This window comes from Pseudopipra pipra, chromosome 17 (genome assembly GCF_036250125.1).
Source record: "Pseudopipra pipra isolate bDixPip1 chromosome 17, bDixPip1.hap1, whole genome shotgun sequence".
Lineage (NCBI taxonomy): Eukaryota > Metazoa > Chordata > Aves > Passeriformes > Pipridae > Pseudopipra > Pseudopipra pipra.
In genome coordinates, this window is record NC_087565.1 from 10,763,127 (window position 1) to 10,784,309 (window position 21,183).

Below are 21,183 nucleotides of genomic sequence, written 5' to 3' on the forward strand. Positions count from 1 at the left end.
AAAGCTGTCATGCTCATGGTGTGCTCGATGTGAGAGATAACAGGGATAACAGGGCCATGTGCCTGACAGAAAATCCTGAGTTTCCCAGGCCATCAAAACTGCGAGTTTCCCTGTAATGACAAGTTCTATCTTTGGCAAAGAAAACTCAGGCTCTTTAACGTGCTTCTCCCCCAACTCACCATGTTAGTGTGTGTTTGTTTAGCAAACAGTGACTAGGAGTCCTTGCTAGGATTTAAAAAAAAAAAAAAAGTGATACAGGGCATTATTATTCATGGATGGAGGTGGAGAGGAGAAAGAAAAACAGTGCTAATGTAGCCAACAAGTTCAAGTAAGGTTCAACTTTGCTATTCCAAAATCTGCTGCTATGATGAGACAGTCAAATCAGCTCAAATTAAGGGCTCAGAAAGGCTCAGCCTTTCAAAGAAGTACATTTGTGACAAGAATTATTTCTGCCAGCCAGTGTATAGTGTGGCATCATCCTATATTAACAAAGAAACCCCAAATAAAAAAAAAAAAGGGTAACTGAAAAATGCACTAAATGCCAATGAGGTGTATCATTTCCCTTAATCTTCCATGCTGGCCTTTGCTATTCTCCAAGTAGATTAATGTATGACGTACCATCTGGCACTCTGCAGCTGCCATTTACAGGAAACCTTCCTCCTCCCCTCCCCACTCTTCAGTAAACCTTCACTAGAAGGCAGCACATCTGCATTTTCCAAACAGTTTCATGTGACTTTTATTAGGGTAAAGTGCAAATTATCAGCAAGCCAGCCACTAAAAATCAAACAACCAAACCCCCCCTCCAAGAAACAGCGCAAAACCCAGCTCTGCTCCCTGCTGAAATGGCCAGAGGGGCTGTACTTTTTTTACTTCTTTTTTTTTTAACTTTTCTTTTTTTTGCCCTCCTGATTTTCTGCAGTCCCCTGAGCATTGCAAAAGGCCTGGCCAAGAAGCAGTAAGTTCCTGTTGTAAGTGCACTTTGCAGGAGGGTGAGAGCAGGAGGGGACCGCGCTGGGTGAGGTGTGTGCCACAGCTGCCCAGCCTGTGCAGTACCTGTTGGGAGCACACTGGGGTGTAGTGACATGGGAAGGGCTGTTGTGAGCGGTTGCAGAGCTCTCAGGAAGCCAAGGGCTGTCCGAGTAGGTGTTTATTCCTTGTGGTTTGGAAAGGCTTGCTGTCGTGTCAATGCCCACAAGCCAGCAAGCATGGAGTGAGTGTTCCCAGAATGCCAGACAACACTTCAAAGAGTTTGAGCTTCTTCTGAGCTCAACTGAGTTTAAAAAAAACCTCAAAACCAACACGACAACAACAAAAAAAACCAAACCCCAGCAAAGAACCAAGTACACATCTCCACAGTTCTGTTTCATCCTCAGTATTTATAGCTAGAATGCATCAAAACTGTCTTACTGAGCTGAGATCTTGTTGAGCTGCTGATGTAGAGCTGCCTTTTCTTTTATGTTCATGCAGATTTGCTGTCCACTGGCTCTACTTACCACTTGCTATGGCCCCATGCTAATATGAATGATTAATTGCCAAGGATTAGCTTTTAGCTGCTTTTATACACAGTTTGTATACAGTTGTTGCTGTTTATTAAATATGTGATATCTAATCCAGTGTTTAGTGCTTACAAAGGGAAGAACCATCTGTTCTTGAGATTAAACCACTTCATTCACTTTGTGCCAAAGCCCTCACTGAGGGCACTGTGCTCAGCTGTAGAGAAAAGCCTTGAGAACCCTGGCTTGGAAAGGTGGACCCGTGTGTGGACATGTCCCTTTATCAAAGCCCTCTGTCTGACACAAGGTCTGCCTGCCAGACAGGAGGATAAGTGTGGGCATGATGGAGAGCAGAGAAGCTGACAGGAAAGCATAAGGTTTTAGCAGAATAAAGGACTAAGAACCAGAAAGGTGCCGAGATCCTACGAGTCTGTTTCCCACCAGCTGCAGAGGCTTCTTAAGTCTCTTTGCAAAAAGAAGGGTGTTAGCATTCCATTTGTTTGCAGGATGCTTGCAAGGAATAAACAATTGACAGGTGTAATCCCAAGGTTTCCACATCAGTGTAAGAGATGCCCCCAAAGCTCCTCTCCCTGTAAGTGCACAGACAGGACCTGGGGCTGTGCAGCCTGGGCTGCACCCTGGGCTCAGGAGAATTTATCTTCCCAAGGAGCACATGTCCCCCAGCTTGTGACGCAGCAGAAATGCCTCAGGCTAAATTTTATGCCCTTATTCCAAGGATGAATGGAAAAAAAGCCCCTCTGAAACCTGATGGAGACGCCCCCCGTGACCTGCAGCCCCGGGTGCAGCAGCCCCAGTGAGCTGAAGGTCCCTTAGGAATAGCCCTTGGGACACTTGGACACTCGGGAAACAGGACCGTGCTGGTGTCAAACACATTGAACAGGCAGAGGATATTGCCCCTGCCTTTCTGTCTGTGGGGATTTACTGTTCCTGCAGGCTTCCCTGCCTCTTCATAACGTCATTACTGTGACTGGTGCTGGTAACTGGATTTGCCACTTCTCCTAACACATTTCTGGAAGAAATGTTAAACAGGTCACCATATTTTTGCAGACACAACATCACTTGAGCTCTGTTCTAATTTCCTCTCTATGTGGCAACCCAAGATGGTATCAATGACTCGGTAAATCTCCCTGCAGCAAAACTAATTATACCTTTTGGTGAGAAAGCGGCAGTGGAACTGGTTTAGTCTTCCAAAAAAATTCCACACTATAATATGCAGGACTAATGTGCCTCAGATTTGAAAAGAATTAATATCAATTATTCTCATGCATATTCATGAGAGGAAGACTGGTTTAGCAATCAGGCTAATAGTTTTTGCTTAATTACATTTAGTTGATTTCATGCTATCTTGGCACATTCCTGATTGAATTTAACCATTAAAAAAAAACCCCTCCCACAACTACTCCTGCAAACACCAACACTTTGAGCTCAGCATCCCCTGTAAATAGTGTCTGAGGCTGAGCAGACTGCTTTGCATGGTGGGAGTTGATCACGAGCATCGTCTCTCCCTGGTGCAGGGTAAAATCACAAAGGCTCCTTGAAGAGCTGTTCCCAGGCGCTCACCGGTGCTGAGGGGGAAGGCATTCTTTTGTTTTGTTTTGTTTTATTTTTTGCTTTTTCTGAGTCTAAACCACTGTCTGCTTGAATGCAAGACAGACGGTGGGAATGGGAGATGTACCTGAAAGGGGACCCCCAACCTGGTGGGAAGGTTTTGTCTGGGAATGTGGTCTGGATCCTGGCCCTGATAAGAGCTGCTGACTTGCTGCAGTGCAGAGGGATGCAGAGCAGCTGGGATGTTCTGTGCATGGGGAGTCACCACCAGGGTCTGGCTCTTTAGTTGCCTTCCAGGGAAAGGCCAGGCTGTGCAATACCACACTGCCATTCCAGCTTCAGCATTTTGTATGGCACAAAGGGTGGGAATGTGTGAGCAAGATGAAGATATGGAGGGTCAGCAAGAGGGAGGGAAGGGGGATTGATGGTAGGAGTGTTCTCAGTGGAGACCCCTGGGTCAGGCTCAAGGACAGCAGTAGAGTTTGTGTGCATGGACATGCAGAGGGGACATGCACATGGTTTGGGTCTGTCTGGAGCTGCTGGGGCTGGATGTCTCCAGTGTTGCTTACTGGGATGGTGTCATCCTGGGCAGAAGGCAATACCAGGAGAAAAATGGGAAGCTTCAGCTTCCATGTGCCATTCATTTGGTTTCTTTTTTGATTTCCCCCATGCTAGTAGCAGCAGAAATAGGACAGATCTCCCCTCTCATCCCCTCCTGAGCACTGATGTTTGAATGCAGTGTGTGCCTTTGAAGTTTGCCTTTTCAGTATTTTCATTTATCTATCATTTTTTTCTCCAGTGCACCATTTGCATCTGGGCTTTGCTCTGAAAGAAGACTGACACCATTTATCATTTAATGGGGTTTGATAGCTCTGTGACAACTAAACATGTTCTTAAGAGTATTAAAGAGTTTACAGGCAGCCATGCCTGAAGGCAACTCTTCTGCCCACTTTGGCTTAGTCAGCAGCAGTTGTAGCTGCAGCTCTCTGGGTGCCTGTGGGCAAATGAAGCATTGACATATAATCAGCAGATGTAGTGTATCCTATTTAAATAGTACTGTATACTATTTAAACCAAATAGACTTACTCTCTCAACAGATAAAGTTATTACAGCTATAATTGAAATCAAACCATTATTCAATCGGGGCTTTTCCAGGCAAATGTCAAAATTAAGATCTCGTGTGTTTCCAAAGCAAAATATAAATGGCTTTGTCTTGATTTTGTTGTTATGGATTTTATCCTGTGCAGTAATGCTTACAGAGGAGCGTGGGAGTTTACATTCTCACAGAGTGAGTGCACAGTCACTGAGGTGCCACGGGGGTGTGAGCTGGTGTGTGCAGGGGCCCCTCCAGAGCACAGATCTCCTGGTGCAGAGGGGTCCCAAGAACCCCCTTGGGACAGGGTGCAGAAGAGGCATGTGAAGTGTCAGGCCAGGGAAAACTCTTAAGCATGAGTTTATACTCCCCAGGAATCAGTGGGACTTAAGGGTTTTGGAGATTCAAGGTCTTACATTACATCTTAACCTCCTTTCATGTGAAAAAGCGGATTAAAAGTTCTCTGTATTTCCCTTGCAACCATATCCCCAACTTTGGTCTCAACTTGCCATGATTGAAGAAGCAAGTGTTATCTTTCATTATGGACTCAGCATTTTCTAGAAAAAACATCCTGCAAGCCCGGTGGTCAGAATCCTGACATCAGAAGTGACTATGTTCTGCAAACTCTTTCAGTTTATGATTAAATAGGCATTTTCTAGTGAAGAGATGTTTCCTAAAACAAGCCCCTGTCAATAAATACCACAGACATGTATAGCTGCTGTGAGCAGGAGATGTTATTCCTGTGTAGAATGAAGTGGGGAGGAGATTAAGGAACTCTCCATCTGTTTCTGCACTGTGCAGCACGTGGGTATCGCTCAAAATACACTGTGCTCTCTGTTTCTCAGAGCCTGGGGAGACAGAGGCTGGCATAGGCATGGCAGGATGGAGCTGGACAGTCTGACTGTATATTGTAGCTTGGGAAAGCAGGGGGGATGCAAGAAAAATCCCTCAGTAAATGAGGCATATGAATGAAACCTGGTCCTGATGCCGGATTTATTCTGCAGGCCTTGATGGAGCTAAAAAAGTGCATTAGACAAAACCATTATTGAACTTCTTGATTACATAACAATTTCCTCATCGTATTTCCAAGAATATCAAATCTATATTCAAACACCCTCCTACTCTCTCCCACACACCACCCCTTCTCCTTGCTATATCAGCTTCATTACTGAGTATGAAGACAGAAAAAGTATAGGGCACATTGCCACAAGCAGAGAGATCTCGGATGCTTACCCTGAGATTTTAGAGCCATCTATGGGATTTGGACAGCCAGTTCTCATTAATTTTAATGGCCTTGAAAGTCTCTGGTCTTATGCCTCGATCTCAGTTAGGGTCTTTAGCAGTGCAAAGAAAGATAATCAAGCAATAAGAGAAAGATGGGAAATTTCTGAGCAGGCGGGAGCGCTCTTCCTCCAGGGATGAGCACAGACCTTGCCATCATGAGGGATGAATCCCTGGGGCCATTCTGACCCAGCAATCAGGATCAGGCCCAGGGCAGTCAGATATTTCCTGAAAGGTGCTGGGTAGAGGTGGCCTGCCTAGTTTTTTCAGGCATTTTGGGGGAGGTGGGGATTAATGGCTGGCAAAAATGGCACATCCATCCTGCCTCAGGAAGCAGCAGTTGCACAGACTGGCTACACTTGCTCCCATAATCAGCTTGCTTGTCTCATTTGCATGTGTAATAACCAGCATGTATGTACAATCATGCTAATCACTTCAAGGCAACTGCTTTAAATTCATCTAAATCCCTGCCCTGCCTGTCCTTGGGTTATTTAGCTTCCACAAAGGAACCATAGCAGCAATCCAGAGATTCAGCTCACAGAAATCTTTGTGAAACAGTCATAAAGTGCCTGAGTGAAGGAGAAGTTTTTTCTGGAATCCTGCCCATACATACTGAGACTTGCACTACCAGCCAGTGCCATCATTAGGAGCCCATCCAACAACTTCTGCAAGTAACCTAGAAAAGTACCTAGTGGGGATTTTCACAATTTATGGTGTGTTGCTGCAGGTGAAATGTAAGAGTAAACACAGAAGGAAAGAGGAAGGGAACCACAGAGCTATTCTCATGCAATCTGTTAGTGGAAATGGTCTGAAAGTAGTGCAGGGAAAAACTAGTCTTTAAGGATTTTCTGTACTGCTCTTCCATGGACACCTTTCCAGTAAGACCTGGCCTGTCAGGACTCCTGTCATTAGGTCCCATGAAGTCCACGTGAGGACAGTGGAGAACATCTACCATGGATGTGACTCCAGAAGTACCTGGACTCCTGCACCTGCCTGTGTCACCAGCGTGTGCTCAGGCCAGTCCTTTTAGCCATCTGTGGCTCCCATTTTCCCCCCGTGCTTCTAAATTTTAGGGTGCAAGCTTCTCCAGTGTTTCAGTTATGCATTTTATAGATCTAATGCAAACATGGGCATCTGAGTCAGAAGCTCTGGATGCACCTGCAGTGGTGGTGGAGGTACCTTCCCTGGTCCCCATAACAAGCCAACATATGCCAGATAAGCCAGCAGCCAGACCTGGGAGGGGCACAGCTTGCTCCATAAGTAGGACTATGGACATTTCAGCAGCACTCACAAAATCTAACAGGCCTCTGATGCTGAACTTTCCTGTTCCTTCTGCCAGTCCAAGCCTGAGCTCTAGGGACCTCTCTGTGGTTGAGCCTGTTCAACCTCTTTGGTTGCCAGTCCAAAAGTCCTCACCAGCGCAAGACCATGTTGCATGTTTTTTAAGGAATCATGAAAACTAGTGCCACAGGAGGAGGCCCTCTCCCATTCTTGCTTCTGGTTCAGCAGCTGTGAGGTCTGGGGTCAGTGCTCTGGAGCAGGGACCACAGGTGCTTTTTTCCAGCAACTGGAAAAAAGTTTTCCAGCAGCTGGAGTGCCAGTCACTGCGGAGGGATAATTTCTGGTCAAGTCCAAATTGGTCCCATTGACTGTTCTTGTTAAAGAGGAGTAAACCTGGAAGAGGAAAGGAAGGAGGAAAGGCCAGGAATGGAATGAAAAGCCTGCCTGCAGAGCATCTCCAGAGGCACTCCTGGTGGTGGAAATGTCCCCCCTTCAGCTTTCCGTCTCTCATTACTGACAGTGGAAAATACAAGAGCTGCCAAGCTGGAGGCTCAGTACAGCCAAGATAGGAAACCTTATTAGAGAGACAGATGGTGATTTCTATAATCTGAAATCCCAGACTGTAAATACTTTGGGATAGAGCCCTGTGCTAATGCCTGACAGCAGCTGGATCCAGTTTTCTGTGCACAGATGTTCCTCGGGTGGCTTTTGGTGGATGGTGGATGCTACCAGGACAAGGTGTGCTTTACTGAAGGTACTTCATCTCACAGGTTTTTGTACTTCCCAACTCAAAAGTGTTTTCAATACCTGAGGACAGTCACCTCATATTTAGAAGTTTTTCTTAGCCTGACAAGATTCCCAAAGATGTATGATTGCAGCAGACCAATTAGGGGGGAAATCTCTATCTTGGGAGCACAGGTGACACCTTGCTGCAACTTGTGGAAGAAATTATAAATGTCTCTCTCTCTTTATTGCTTGGCTTCATGGCTAAATCTGCTAAACCAAAACTGAATATTACCCTTAGATCTCCCAATTTATTTATTTATGTTCATCTGGCATTGCCTTGATCTTCAAAGCAGGAAGGTATATCAAAGGAAACAGAAGGTTTGACACCAATTACTGCTTCTGGATGCCATTCACTGAATAAAGATGGAGTGTTAATATTTACACTGAAAGTGAAGGAGATAAAACCCAGGTACATCTAAACCTACAAATAAGCCCTTCTGTGTGGGCAGAGATAAAGCCAAAGAAAAAAAAAAAAAAAAGAAATTACCATTGCAAAAATCCCAAACACCTTCCAAAATGGTGGGTTGTAGACAAAGAAACGACAGCAAAACCACCAAAAGAGCCTTCTGGAAAAGCAAATAAGACTCCTGCTTCTCAGGGGTGTATGGGAGATGGTCTTTTGAAACAAGCTACCACACAGAAATGGTTAACATCTAAATTTCCCCACACTTCACCATGAGACACTTGACTTACATTTTATTCTCTTGAGTCTGAAGCCACCAGTTCAAGCACTTTTCCCTGTGCCCCTCTCTGCTTCTCTTCATCCCGTGGTTCTTCCTACTTTTTCACACCCCCCTGAGTCTTCCCCACAGCTTTTTTGGCTCGTTGACCTGAGAAGCCTCTCAGTGAGGCAAACACCCCATTGCACAAGTTCTTGTGGGGCTGTTTGTATTTCAGCAGCTAATTTGTGGAAGAGGAAGGTAGCGAGGAGAGGCAGAAGGTTCACTAGCACTGGGAAGGTGCACAGCACAACGAACAACAAACCTTCTCTTGCCTGTTTAAAAAGAAAAAGGAATCTTCTCAGCATTTTTCCTGGAAACACCAATTTAGTGACTGCAAGTGAGGCTATTCTAAAATTCCTGGTACTAGGGCATTGCACAGGAGGCTATTTACACTATGCACTTCTTCTAGTTAATCCAATTCACACAAGGAAACCAGAGCATTTAATGGAGTAAATTCTTGTTTCTAGTAAAATCTTATTCTCCAGGTTAAATTCCTAAGTCTGCAGTGTCACGTGCAAATCACAGTTATACAGTGCATTTTAGTGAATTAAAAGATAAATGGCTTTAGAAAATTGATTTGGAAGGGATTTTCTTAACAGCAAGTGGTTTTTAAAACCCCCATTGAAATCAAGCTTTCAAAAATTGAAACTCTTGCCTTACATTTGGGTTTTTTGAAGGTATATGGGCTTTTCCCTTAAAACCATAGTTTGCTATATGAACTTAATTCAAGTGAAGCTTCCAACCTTTGTAGACCATTTCTACCTTTCAGCTACGGAGAAAAGGTCTTCTAGAGAAGACCACAGTGTTTCTGAACCATGTTGTACCTGCATATTTCTCCTTGGAGGAGAACCAGGCTTGTCCCATTGCAGCAACTGCCTGTTTGGGGATAAATGTCCAGAAGTCTGATATTTCCTGACTGTTAGGATGTTTGTGCTGGGCTTGGCTGAAGAGAAATCCATCAGGAATTTCTTTGTCCAGTTCCCCAGGTGGTAACTGTGGATATTCTGGTATTTTAAGGCTGGCTGAGAAAGGTCACTGTGGCTGTGTTATATTGGCCAGGAAGGAGTGTGTCAGATTTGCAATTTGCGATGCAGAACTTTTGTCATGTGTTTTGTAATTCATTGCTGAACGTTGTGTATCTAGTCATCAGGCATATATATTGCAATTGATTTCATGCTGCTTTTCTGTAAAAAAAGAGAAAAACCTTCATAAGGGACCAGCTTACACTGAAGTGAGGACATAAAATGTTAGTCACATGTATGTGTGTTTTGCAATCACAGCTGTTTTCTGGCAGTTACCTAAGAAACTATATATTATCCTACCCAATCAATAAACTAGAAGAAGAATTCACAAGTGGAAAAAATGCTCCTCGAATTGTCTGTCAGCTCTAAAACCTCCCTAAAAAGGCTTTAAAAGGAGGTGTAATTAGGGAAAGCTGGAAAGTATAGAATTAATGTCTATATAAAACAGGTACAGAAGGACAGCCTGCCTACACCATCGGGAAGCTGCAAACACACTAATGCAGCACTTCAGAGTCGGTGGCCCAGGATCTGATCAGATTTACGTGGGATTTACAGAGGCTGCTCACTGCAGAGCATTGCATAGGATCTCATTGCACTCTTCAGCTGTTTTCTGACAACAGATTAGGTCTCCAGTGGCTGGACCTGCCCTGCTTTGGCTGTCCCAGTGTCCAGTTTGGTTTGCTTGGATGTTTGGTCTTTCCCCCGGTCGGTCACTTGCAGAATAGCTCAGAGCTCAAAATGGCTTGAAAAGCTTGGTGAAGTTTTCATGTATTTCACAACCATCAAGTTTCAAATTAGAGATGAGTCATTAAACAAGAGTGTATTATTTGTACACTTACATAGTAGAATTGTACACACATCTCTGTAATTAGCCATAAGCACCCAAAATTACAGCTGTAACTGTGCATTAACTGGAGGACACTGCTCTGATCGAATTGTATATTCACAGTTGCATTCCTTCTTGCTTGAATTTCAGAGCCTGTTGTCCAGATGGGCTTTGTTGGGCACCTAATTAGTAGTTACTCAAAAGCTCCTGCTGTGAACTGCTTCACAGCCCTCCTGGCATCCTCCTGGCTTCCTGGTGGCTGGGTATGTGTTCCTTGACTACATGGAGATGAAGGCACAGGAGTTGAAGTAGATGTTTTATCTTCTTTATGCATCTGCCATAACTAAAACAGCTTCCAAAATAAAATCAGCTCAGGGTGCATTGGTTATCTGACTTCTGTGCACTGAGCAAAATTAGTCTTGCAGTGTGTAAGTGAAAATACTGCCATGTGTTAACGGCAGCGATATCATAATGTATTCTGAGATGAACTCACTGTTTTCTCTTTCCTTTCCAGATTTTGGCAATCATTTCCATCATGTTTATTGTACTATCTACAATTGCCTTGTCCCTTAACACACTTCCTGAACTACAAGGCATGGATGAATTTGGGCAGACCACAGATAACCCCCAACTTGCCCACGTGGAAGCAGTGTGCATTGCATGGTTTACAATGGAATACCTCCTGCGGTTCCTCTCCTCGCCTAAGAAGTGGAAGTTTTTCAAAGGCCCCCTGAATGCTATAGATTTGCTGGCTATCTTACCCTACTATGTCACTATCTTCCTCACTGAATCCAATAAAAGTGTACTTCAGTTCCAAAATGTACGACGAGTGGTCCAAATATTTCGGATTATGAGGATACTCCGGATTCTAAAGCTTGCCCGGCACTCAACGGGTTTACAGTCCTTGGGGTTTACACTCAGGAGAAGTTACAATGAGCTTGGATTACTCATCTTGTTTTTGGCCATGGGCATTATGATCTTTTCCAGTTTAGTGTTTTTTGCAGAAAAGGATGAGGATGATACAAAATTCAAGAGCATCCCAGCTTCCTTCTGGTGGGCAACAATCACCATGACAACAGTAGGCTACGGAGACATCTACCCCAAAACTCTTTTAGGTAAAATAGTAGGAGGACTGTGCTGCATTGCTGGTGTGCTGGTGATTGCTCTTCCCATCCCAATTATTGTCAATAACTTCTCTGAGTTTTACAAAGAGCAGAAGAGGCAGGAGAAAGCCATTAAGCGCAGGGAAGCTCTTGAAAGAGCAAAAAGGAATGGTAGTATTGTTTCCATGAACATGAAGGATGCTTTTGCCCGCAGCATAGAACTCATGGACATTGTGGTTGAAAAGAATGGAGAAAGCATAACCAAAAAGGATAAAGTTCAGGACAATCATTTATCTCCCAGCAAATGGAAATGGACCAAGAGAACCCTTTCTGAAACTAGCTCTAGTAAATCTTTTGAAACTAAGGAACCAGGATCCCCAGAAAAAGCCAGGTCATCTTCAAGTCCCCAGCACCTGAACGTCCAACAGCTTGAGGACATGTACAACAAAATGGCAAAGACCCAGTCCCAGCCAAACCTTAACACTAAAGAGTCGAGTCAACCTGGAAGGCAAAAGGAAGAGCTAGAAATGGAAACCCTTCCCGGCCCTATGGTGCCCCTGCTGACAACTCGCACTGACGGGATCGTTGACATGAGGAGCATGTCCAGCATCGACAGCTTCATAAGCTGTGCGGCAGAGTTCCCCGACTCCGGGCGGTTCTCCCACAGCCCGCTCACCACCCTGCCCTGCAAGGGCAGCATTAACGTCATCCAGGAGCAGAGCAGGCCAGAGGGGAGCGGTGCCAGGTATGTGGAAATGAACCCGAGCTCCGAAGGCAGCCACCGTTCTGCTTTTTTCATTGAAAGCCCCAAAAGCTCCATAAAGGCCAGTAACCCTTTAAAACTAAGATCTCTGAAAGTCAACTTCATGGAAGAGGACACCAGCACATTAGTACCAGCATCAAATGTACTGAGGATATATCCAGACTCTCTCAAGAGCCGGGGAGCTGCTGCTGCCACAGATACTTCCTTACTCTCTGATAGATCTCTCATGAGCCCAGAACCCTCAATCTACACAACTGCGAGTGCGAGAACCCCCCCAAAGTCACCGGAGTCACAGGCAGCCATAGCTTTCAACTTCCATGATGCTGGTATACACAAATATATAGACGCTGACACTGATGACGAAGGTCAGCTGATGTACGATTCAAGTCCGCCCGGAAATGTGAGTCCCAAGTACAATGTTACAAACAGTGGCTATCTAAAGCAAAAGGACCATGTTTATAGAACAGAGAAGAACCATCTAGAAGCTGCTGCTTTACCCACCTCCCCTAAGCTGATAGGGCAGAACTGCATTTACTCTATGGAAGGTATCACTGGAAGAACCCAGGGCAATCAGGAGACTGTCAGACTAGAAAATCACATTTCCCCAGAAGTCCATGTATTACCAGGCAGTGGAGGACATGCTAACACACATGATCAAAGCATCTGAGGTGGGCTCCAAAAGAACTTACTGAAAGTTTAAAGGAATGTCTTTACAGTCAACACAAACAAAAGAGCTTCTGCATGGCATGAACTTGGCTGAAACAAGCCACTTGTTTCTAAAAGTCTGGGGGAGGTCCAGTGTGGGTTTGTGAAAATGTCCTTCTCTGAAACAACTCTAAAGACATTGCCCACATCAGTCAAAAATAAGGATTGCAAATCATGATCACACATTGATCTCCTTTCATGTTGTCCAGTGAAGCCAATGTGACCAAATATCCATCCATTCCCCTTGAACGCTAGAGCTCCTTTTGGAAATATTAACATCTGATTTGCGTTAGTTCCATAAAGGATGCCAAGGCAGCCAGATTTGAACTCTGGAATAAATTGCTGGGGTTGGTATAAAGCTTTCAAAAACACAATGCTCACTGCTTCAGGGCAGCTGTTCCCCATCTACAGCTTTCTCTGATGGATATTATGTCTGAAGGTAACAGGGAACACTTGCATTATTGGAAAATCCGAGTGAAAACCATTTAAAACAAATAATGGTCTAGAGAAACCAATTATTAAAATGCTCTCTGTGTGTTTAACAATCCGATATCCTGTAGGACCTGATGTTTTCTTTTGAAATATCAGCAGGGTGAGTTGCACCACTTGTATCTAATCCCAAACATCCCCTAGGACATAGTGAAACTTGCACTGACCCTCTGCTAAAAGCCGGTACCTGCCCCAGGGCCAGTGCATGGCCCTCGGGGGCCCACAGCCCACGTGGGAAGGTGTGAAGGAGCCATGCAGAAGCAGGACTCTCCAGGGGCACCGCAGCCAGACCCCCTTCCCGGTGCTGGGGAGCGCAGGGCTGGAAGGAGAGCTCGGCTCTTGCCCTCGGTGGGGAGGGAGATGTGGCTGCGCTGCCCGCGGGGACGGTGAGCGTGGCCGGACCCCCGGTACGTGCCGGGGGCACCGGGACGGCTGCCTGGCCCCCCCTTCCAGCCCGCCCGCCGACTCCAGGCGCCAGCCAGAGTCTCGCCCTTGGCGTAGGAGAGGAACAGGTTGGTCCGAAGCTTTTTGCGCCCAAGCAGCGCAGTGAAAGATATGCAAGTGTTACATAAATATGCAAAAAGAGGGATTCGTTAGTGACCCGTCCCGGGCCTGGCTGTGCTCCCTCTCGCCAGGAGGTTGGACAGGAGAGGCTCCTGCAGAGCCATGGCATGAAGCAGCTGCGAGAGGCAGGAGAATCAGGCCTGACGTTTTAATAGCATCCAGTCATTTTTAAGTGAAACGAGAAAAAAAAAAAAAAAAGAGAAAAAAAAAAAAGATCTGACCATTTTAAGTGAACAGAACTAGCAGCCACCAGCCTAGGTTTTTAAAATATTATTGTTTCAATAAAGTTATGTCAAATTGTGTAGGAAATAATTTGTCTTTGGTTTTTAATCTTGGGGGGGAAAAGCACTTTACGTTGACTTTTTGTTGTCGTTGTTGCAATGCTGGAGTAGGATAGCAGAGTGTAACAATCAAGCACTTTAACCAAGCACTACTTTAATTTGTGCCTCCTGTTGTGACTGTGATTTGTTACACGCCTGTAGCAAGTCACAACCTGTCCTGTGATAACTGTGATGGTAATCTTTTCTGTTGTTCTCTGTTTCTACTGTAAAACTCAACTGTAAATAACTGTCGATGAGCGTTTCCTGACCTATTCCGAGTTCTGCCGGGGCGTGTAGCGATCTGCAGGCAGCAGGTCCGGGGACGAGCTGAGACACGGGACGCGGGAGCGGAGGCACAGGTGGGAGGAAGACCCCCCCCCCAAGCCGCTCGAGTCCGCTGCGTTTTGTTCCTTCCTATTGTAAAACCAAGCCGTTGGTTAGTCCTGAATGTACCGTCTGTCCGTCCAGGCCGTGCCGCACTCCTGTCTGTAACCCTAGTGGTGAATGCAGCATGTACGGACAAAAGCAATAAGCACATACCTGTTTTAGCAACTACCGTGGGTTGCGGTGAGAGCTCTGTTAGGTGTCTCCTTGGCACAAACTGTACACACGGTGGAGTGACTCTGCTCTGCTCAGCCCACCCTGGCCCCGGGCGGTGGGACCAGCCCAGGGACCCGCTCAGAGCCGCCCTTGCAAGGCGAGACCCCCGGGAAGGCGCGAGAGTAAGACCTGAGCCACCCCCTCGGGAATTACCCACCCGCAGCGAGAGACCTCGCGCCGCGCAAAGAGTGACGCGGAAGGTACCCAAAAGAAGTCCCAGGCACCGTGTGCTCCACAGGGTATTTACACAGGGCCAGTTCCTGAGGTTTGTTCGCTTTTACTCTGCCTTCCCGCAGCCTAAACCACCGTTCCTCTGAGTGGGCTCTTTGCCTGGTGAAGGACTTTAGGATTTGGCCATAGTAAATACAAGTGTACTTAGAGGAACCGACGTATTGCTGAGATACTAGTTAAGATTGAGCTGACATGAAAAAGTGAAGTGACTTTCCAGCAGATAAGCTTTAAATACTGATTTATTCTGTGGCTTTCTGAGGCCACGGAGCAGCAACGAGAAATCTTAAGGAGAACAGTCTTAACATAATCTCTGTGTTTTAGTGATCATTCATGTCTGCCATCTGCACAACTGTAAAAAGGAGAAAAATCAGGGAAAATTTTTTTGATAAAGTAAGTAATAGTGATTTCCAAGTTAAATATTTTTAGAGCTGATGCTTTCATGTGGAAAAAAAAGTCATATTTTACATATCACAAAAGTGAACATATTTAAATATAGCCATATAGTGTAGTATTTACCACACTCTCATCCAAATTGATGTATTTGGTTTACAGATGGCACTGACAAAAATGTATAGATCAACAATTCTATCATTTTTTATCTGATAGTCAACTGGTGCAACTCTCCTTGTAACCAAAGGCCCTCTGTCTGCCTTGTGTGATCGCTCACGACACACACCTTATGTCATCTATTTAGTCCTACCTTTAAAGTAGCATTTTATTGAGTCACTTTTGAAAGCCAAATTCAAAAGTATCATTAAAAATCTACCTTTTAAGTCTGAATAGCCAAAGTCCTATAGATTTCTTATAGAAAGCAAATAATTAAAAATTAAGCATATAATATGCTTGAAGAGCATTTCTTTCTTATTTGTGTATGAAGATGTAGCTCTCATTTTGTGCCCAATTAAAAAGGAAGTATGTTTAATTTATTTTAATGAAATAAAGTCTGAATATGAAGTATGTATCTATATATGTGTGTGTGTGCATAATACACATATATATAATGTAAGCACTGGGAAATCTACTCTAACCTAAAGCTGTGATAGACTAAATCTGTACTCATTGCAAAGGAAAGGCAGTGCTTTGAAAACATAATGCTCACCAAATCCTATAGACCCTAGAAAGACAATTTAATTTTATAGTTTGTTTGATAACATGTTTCCCAAAGTTCATAACATTTGGGGAAAATAGGCAGTTTCTCCTGCATGCAGTATCTCCTGATTAAAGCATGCAGTTTAATCACTGATATTTGGCATTCAGGTCTGCGAATTTACTGTGCACCATGTGTCAAGCAAGCTGACAGAGCCTCACCTGCTGCTGCAGAAAACTTCACACCTGAAAGGACTATGTATGTGTGATGTCTGCGCTTGCTTGTATCCTACACCATCAACGTTGTTTTTAATACATATCTATAAATATATATATATAGAACATATATATATGTGGAAGGAGTGGGTGCAGTTTTCTTAACCAGGAGGCAAAGTTTTAGCCTTGAACAGAGGAAAAAAGCCGTGACATTGCAGTAGATTTCTCAGTGCCTTTTCTTAGAAACTTCACCTAAGCACACTTATGGAAAAAAAAAAAACAAAAACAAAAAAACAAAAAACAAAAAACCAGAAAACAACCCAAAACAAAAGAGTCTCCTGTGAAATCCACATTTTTCTGAAAGGTTCGAGAGTCAATAAAGGTAGAAGAAAGGAGGAAAAAAAAAAAAGAGAGAGAGAGAGAGAGAGGAAAAGAAAACCCGTGGAACGCACATTCCCTTCCTGAACGTGCCGTGTGTCAAATGCCGGGGAATATCCGCCTGTGCGAGTCACGCAGAAACACATCCGAGGCCGTCGGTTTCTTTGGCAACTATGGCTGTGATAAACTGTAGCCTTTTCTTCCCTTGCAGCTAATAAGATACACATTTCTAAGGAAAACAGTATTCTCTTCTGTAAAATTGTAATGTATTGTTAATATTTGTACCTATTGTATATTTATGTCTTGACAAGAATTATGACTGGTACAGTTTATAGTCAATAGCAAGGGTATGTAAAAACTCATTGCAAAGACAAGGTCTCTAAAGCCACGTTCTCTCTCTGTTGGTAAGCTCCACGTAACATGACCTCCACTAGTTTTTAACACCTCATTTTAAAGCGAATTGTAGAATTACTGAATAAAGCAGTCGGGCGATGGAGAACCATGTGGCACCAGTGCCCTCCTGCACAGTCCAGCCGGGAACGACGTGGGGACTTGGCCTTCCCCGGTCACTCTAAATTAGCTCCAACCCCTTCATGTTCGGGCAGTCACTTCTGCTTACGGTAATCAGACTGAACTAGTGTTACCTTGGGTTGCTTTCGGATCACCCACCTGGGGAGAATATGGCTTTAAATAGTTCTTGAATAAAGTACAGAAGTTCTAGTTACCTCTGTACCTCCTGCTTGCCATTGTGTTGGCTTTATAAGTATCTGATGTATGGAAAAGTCATGTGACTTTCATGCATTCCAGAGTAGTCTATTTTTCTGTTCAGATTTAAAAAAAAAAATAATTAATTATATATATATAAAAATATAAATATATATCTGTATTTTTAGCAAATTTATAATATGGCGATCAAGTCAGATTTCTTCTTTTTGTATTACAGAATAATATATTAGATGCTTTCTTGGTGTTCATTTACACAGCTGATCCCCCAACCTTTCTGTTGTCATTATTTTCTTCTGTTCTGATAAACACCTGCAACATCCCCTCCTGGAAGTGCGTCTGCGAAAGGTCGCGGAGTTTGTCTGATGTTGTCATGTTTTTGTATTTTCCTGTTTGTGGCACTTAAAACTAACCAGAGACTGCCTCTGGAAACTGAGATGTTCCTTCTGAGAAACACAGAGCGGGCCAGACCCTGCCCTCGGTGATGGCAGGGGAGGTGTCAGCCAACGCCACTGGCTGCAGTGTTCTTCCAGATGCACAGTGATTAAAGCTGAGAACATAAAGAAGAGACAGGATTTGAATCAGGCAGTGCTCCCACCTTCAGGGGAGTTTTTCCTGGGTTTAAAACAGAAGTGTCAAGACTTTCATTTCCCACTGGCTTTTGGAATTTTTATTTTTGGTCCCAGAGAAAATCAGGAGATGAGAAAAAATTACGGAGGAATGAGCAACCTGAACGTAAACATTCAGAAAGGGATTTTGATTTAGTTATGGTCAAGTTTGTCCGTGTACCTGCTTACTTAATGATCCTCCTTGCTCCCTTTACAGCTGTACCCTCACAGAAACTGAATAAAAAGTCCATGAGATAAATGTGCATCCTGAAGCTATCTCATGGCCTGGTGAAGTTCAGCATGATGAAGAGCTTCAGACCCGCTCTGTAGCTCTGCACAGACATCTCCTTTTGAATGCACCCACTAGTCTGGTCAGTGACCATGTTTTTGCCAAAGATGGAGTTCTGGTTCCATTTCCTGTTGTTTGCTTGAGTGATTTTCCTACATGCCCACCACAGTAGCCGATAAACCTGAAACAGATTTAATTTGGGAAAATGTGTGTTTCGGAAAGTCCAGATACCACTCGAATGAATGGAATAACCAGTAGACCCAGGCTTGCATGTTATTAATTATCAGCAAGGCCCGTTCACACATGAAGATATTAAAGCTGGGTAGGATTTTTCTGTTCTGGGAAGCAATTAATGCAATAGCTCCCCATATCTGTCATCAACAGTCACATTAAAGGTCCCTTCAAAAGGCACCTTCCATGTCAGGTTTGTTTGAGCATAGTCAACAAAACCATAGAAAGCTTCCAGTCACACCAGTCTTAACTTCAACCTCCCATACCAGGACAGGAACGCCCCAAATACCAACCAGCCCTCTGAAGAAGAGATGTTTATTTTCCAGCATGTGTCTCATACCCCATGCTGATCACATTTCAGCTCTTGCACTGAAACTTTGTCTTGGCCAGACAAAGGAAACCTTAGGAAAACTGAAAGTCTGCATCCAGGGTGTGTATCCCCTTTGTTGCTGGTGTTACCTAAGCCACAATAAGTGTCCTTTGACACCAATGGTTGGGTGCCACAAGTGTTCATATCTGTAAATACTACTCAGAATTTTGCTTTGCTTGATTCTGGCTTCATCGCACAAGAAGTTTTCAGTCTAGAGGCTTAGAAGGGAAAGCAAAAGCTTCCTTTTTCTTTTTAACTAGAAATAATACTATTGATGCTCTGTAGGACTGAACAAGGATTAACCTTTGTTTTTAAAGGGGTCTTTTCAAGACTGCAGTGACACTACCTTCAGAAATTAATAATCAGGCTGGACTCAGTACAAAGACCCCTCCAAACTAGAGCCTCACAGAAGCCAGGGAGCCAAATTTGCAAGAAATGCCAAATTCTTTGCTGCTGTAAGTAAAAGCCCATTTAGACCAGTAAAGAATTTGGACCCGTATCTCTAAAAACTAATGGAAAACTAATAGCTTTGTATGACCTCAGGGCTGGAGGTGTCTGCCCACAGCACCTCCAAGGAAACCAATGGCGTGAGAGAATGGGAAACAGAGGCAGGTCAGGGAAAGCCTGGGAAAGGAGCAAATCCTTCAGTCAAGAGGATGACAAACATGTCATTCCAAACTTGACTGAGCATCCGTCCATGTCAGCTCACTCGTTGTGGACTTGATGCCACAAGTGCCATCCCAAATTCACAGGTGACTGTCCCTACAGCAGGACCACAAACCCAGCCCCATGGTTCAACACCCTCAGCCCTCGGTCCAGGGGCTTACTGATGCTGGGAGGACACCACTAGCACATGGGCCAATGGTTACCTTGGATTGTGGCACAACCTCTGGTCCTGTTGGTAACCAGCATTTGAGGCAATTCACCCATTCTTCTCTACTCTCTCTATTTCATTCAGGAGCTCTGCCCTTTATGACTCTTCTTCCTGCAATGTTTCACTGCCTCCATGTACCATTAGCCACGTACCGTTGGCTCCTGCCCCTGTGATTTGTTTTGTTTATGTCACTTTTGCTGCCTTGTGACAAAGAAGAACATTTTTTTCCCCTTTCTCTGGCTTTTTGGTGGTGGGTGCAGAAAATTGCTTTTGCATTGAACCATTCCCCACTAGTGTGCTTGGGGGATGGGGGAGCAGCATCTCCATGTTACTTTGAATTTTGAAGCCATGGTACTGTACTCAGAAAGGCCAGCCACAGCTACCAACCAAACTCGCTTTCCAACTAGATTAGCATTAAAAAAATACACCCCAACTTCCTGCAGCAGAATCCTGCTCTCTCATCAGGTAGGGGAAGCAGTTCCTGAAAGGGGAGAAAACATCAGAGGGGCACTGTTACAAGTGCTGATTAACGACGACTCCACACCCAGAGGAGGACCGGGGCTGTGCTGCACATGGAGCTGCTCCACATTTCCCAGGGCTCCACATTTCCCAGGGAGCAGCCTCAGGCCCTCCTTGTCCAAAAGCCCAGGGCAGCTGCTGGACCTGCAGGGCCCCCGAGCCCGGGTAAGGGCTTCCCAGTGACACCTCCAAAGGGCAGCAGCTGAGCATCCCTAGTCACTGAAGGATAGGAAAGCTGTGGGGTTCCTTTTAAAAGAAAAATGTGATATTTAACAACAAATAAAAACTGGAAAATGTGTTTCCTGTGCCTCTGCTGGTACACAGAGATGGAATTGCTTTTGTAGCTGGAAATTAAAAGCGACTGACCCAGAAAGGGCAGACTGGGACCGGTTTCTCCCTTACCTTGCACTTTGGTTATTTTATAACCTGTGCAATGGGGAAGCAATGGGGAACCCAGGTCAGTGTGTCTGTAAGGAAGGGCAGTGCTTGTGCCTGACAGCCCAGCAGATCCTGCACCTCTTGCACAATCTCTTCATTGGGTTATATTGGATCCACCCGAGGGGCAATGTGCCAGCAGATGTTTTCTCCCCTTTTGAGAAATGTTTCCATGCCCTGGCACTTTGGGGTGATTATAGCAACATTAGCCATATACTAGTGTACTTAGAGTCTTACATTTTTTGTAACTTTGATTTAGTCATTCTTTGTTGAAGTTTATTGACCTCTCCGGTTGTTTCCGTAAACAAATTATTAAAAAAAAAATAAAAATCCGTGTCTTTATATGCATGTAGTAGTATGAAACTGTGATCAATGTGTGACATTCAGAAACTGTACTGTCTTGTAAAATATGTCCAAATGTCTAAGGGTTTTAAAGCAATGGTCCCTTACTACAGCCTACAGAAATAAATAAAAAGGTATGGATAAACCCAAAGCCTTCATTGCTCTGTTTCATGGTCACAAACACTGGCCAAAAATACAGCTCTGATCCGCTGGCACTGAGCTTCGGCTTCAGCTCACTGCAGCTGACAGCAGGTTTAGACATAT

General features: G+C 44.5%; 1 protein-coding gene across 2 annotated transcripts in view; it reads left to right on the forward strand.

Moving 5' to 3' along the window:
* KCNB1 (potassium voltage-gated channel subfamily B member 1) overlaps positions 1–21,070 on the forward strand; it is a 116,955-nt gene extending 95,885 nt beyond the window's left edge. For both annotated transcript variants that reach the window (XM_064674238.1, XM_064674237.1), the window contains exon 3: positions 10,588–21,070. In XM_064674238.1, coding sequence (XP_064530308.1) covers positions 10,588–12,606 — 2,019 coding nt within the window. In that variant the 3' untranslated portion in view covers positions 12,607–21,070. The remainder of the gene's footprint in view (positions 1–10,587) is intronic.
* The last annotated feature ends 113 nt before the right edge of the window (positions 21,071–21,183 follow it).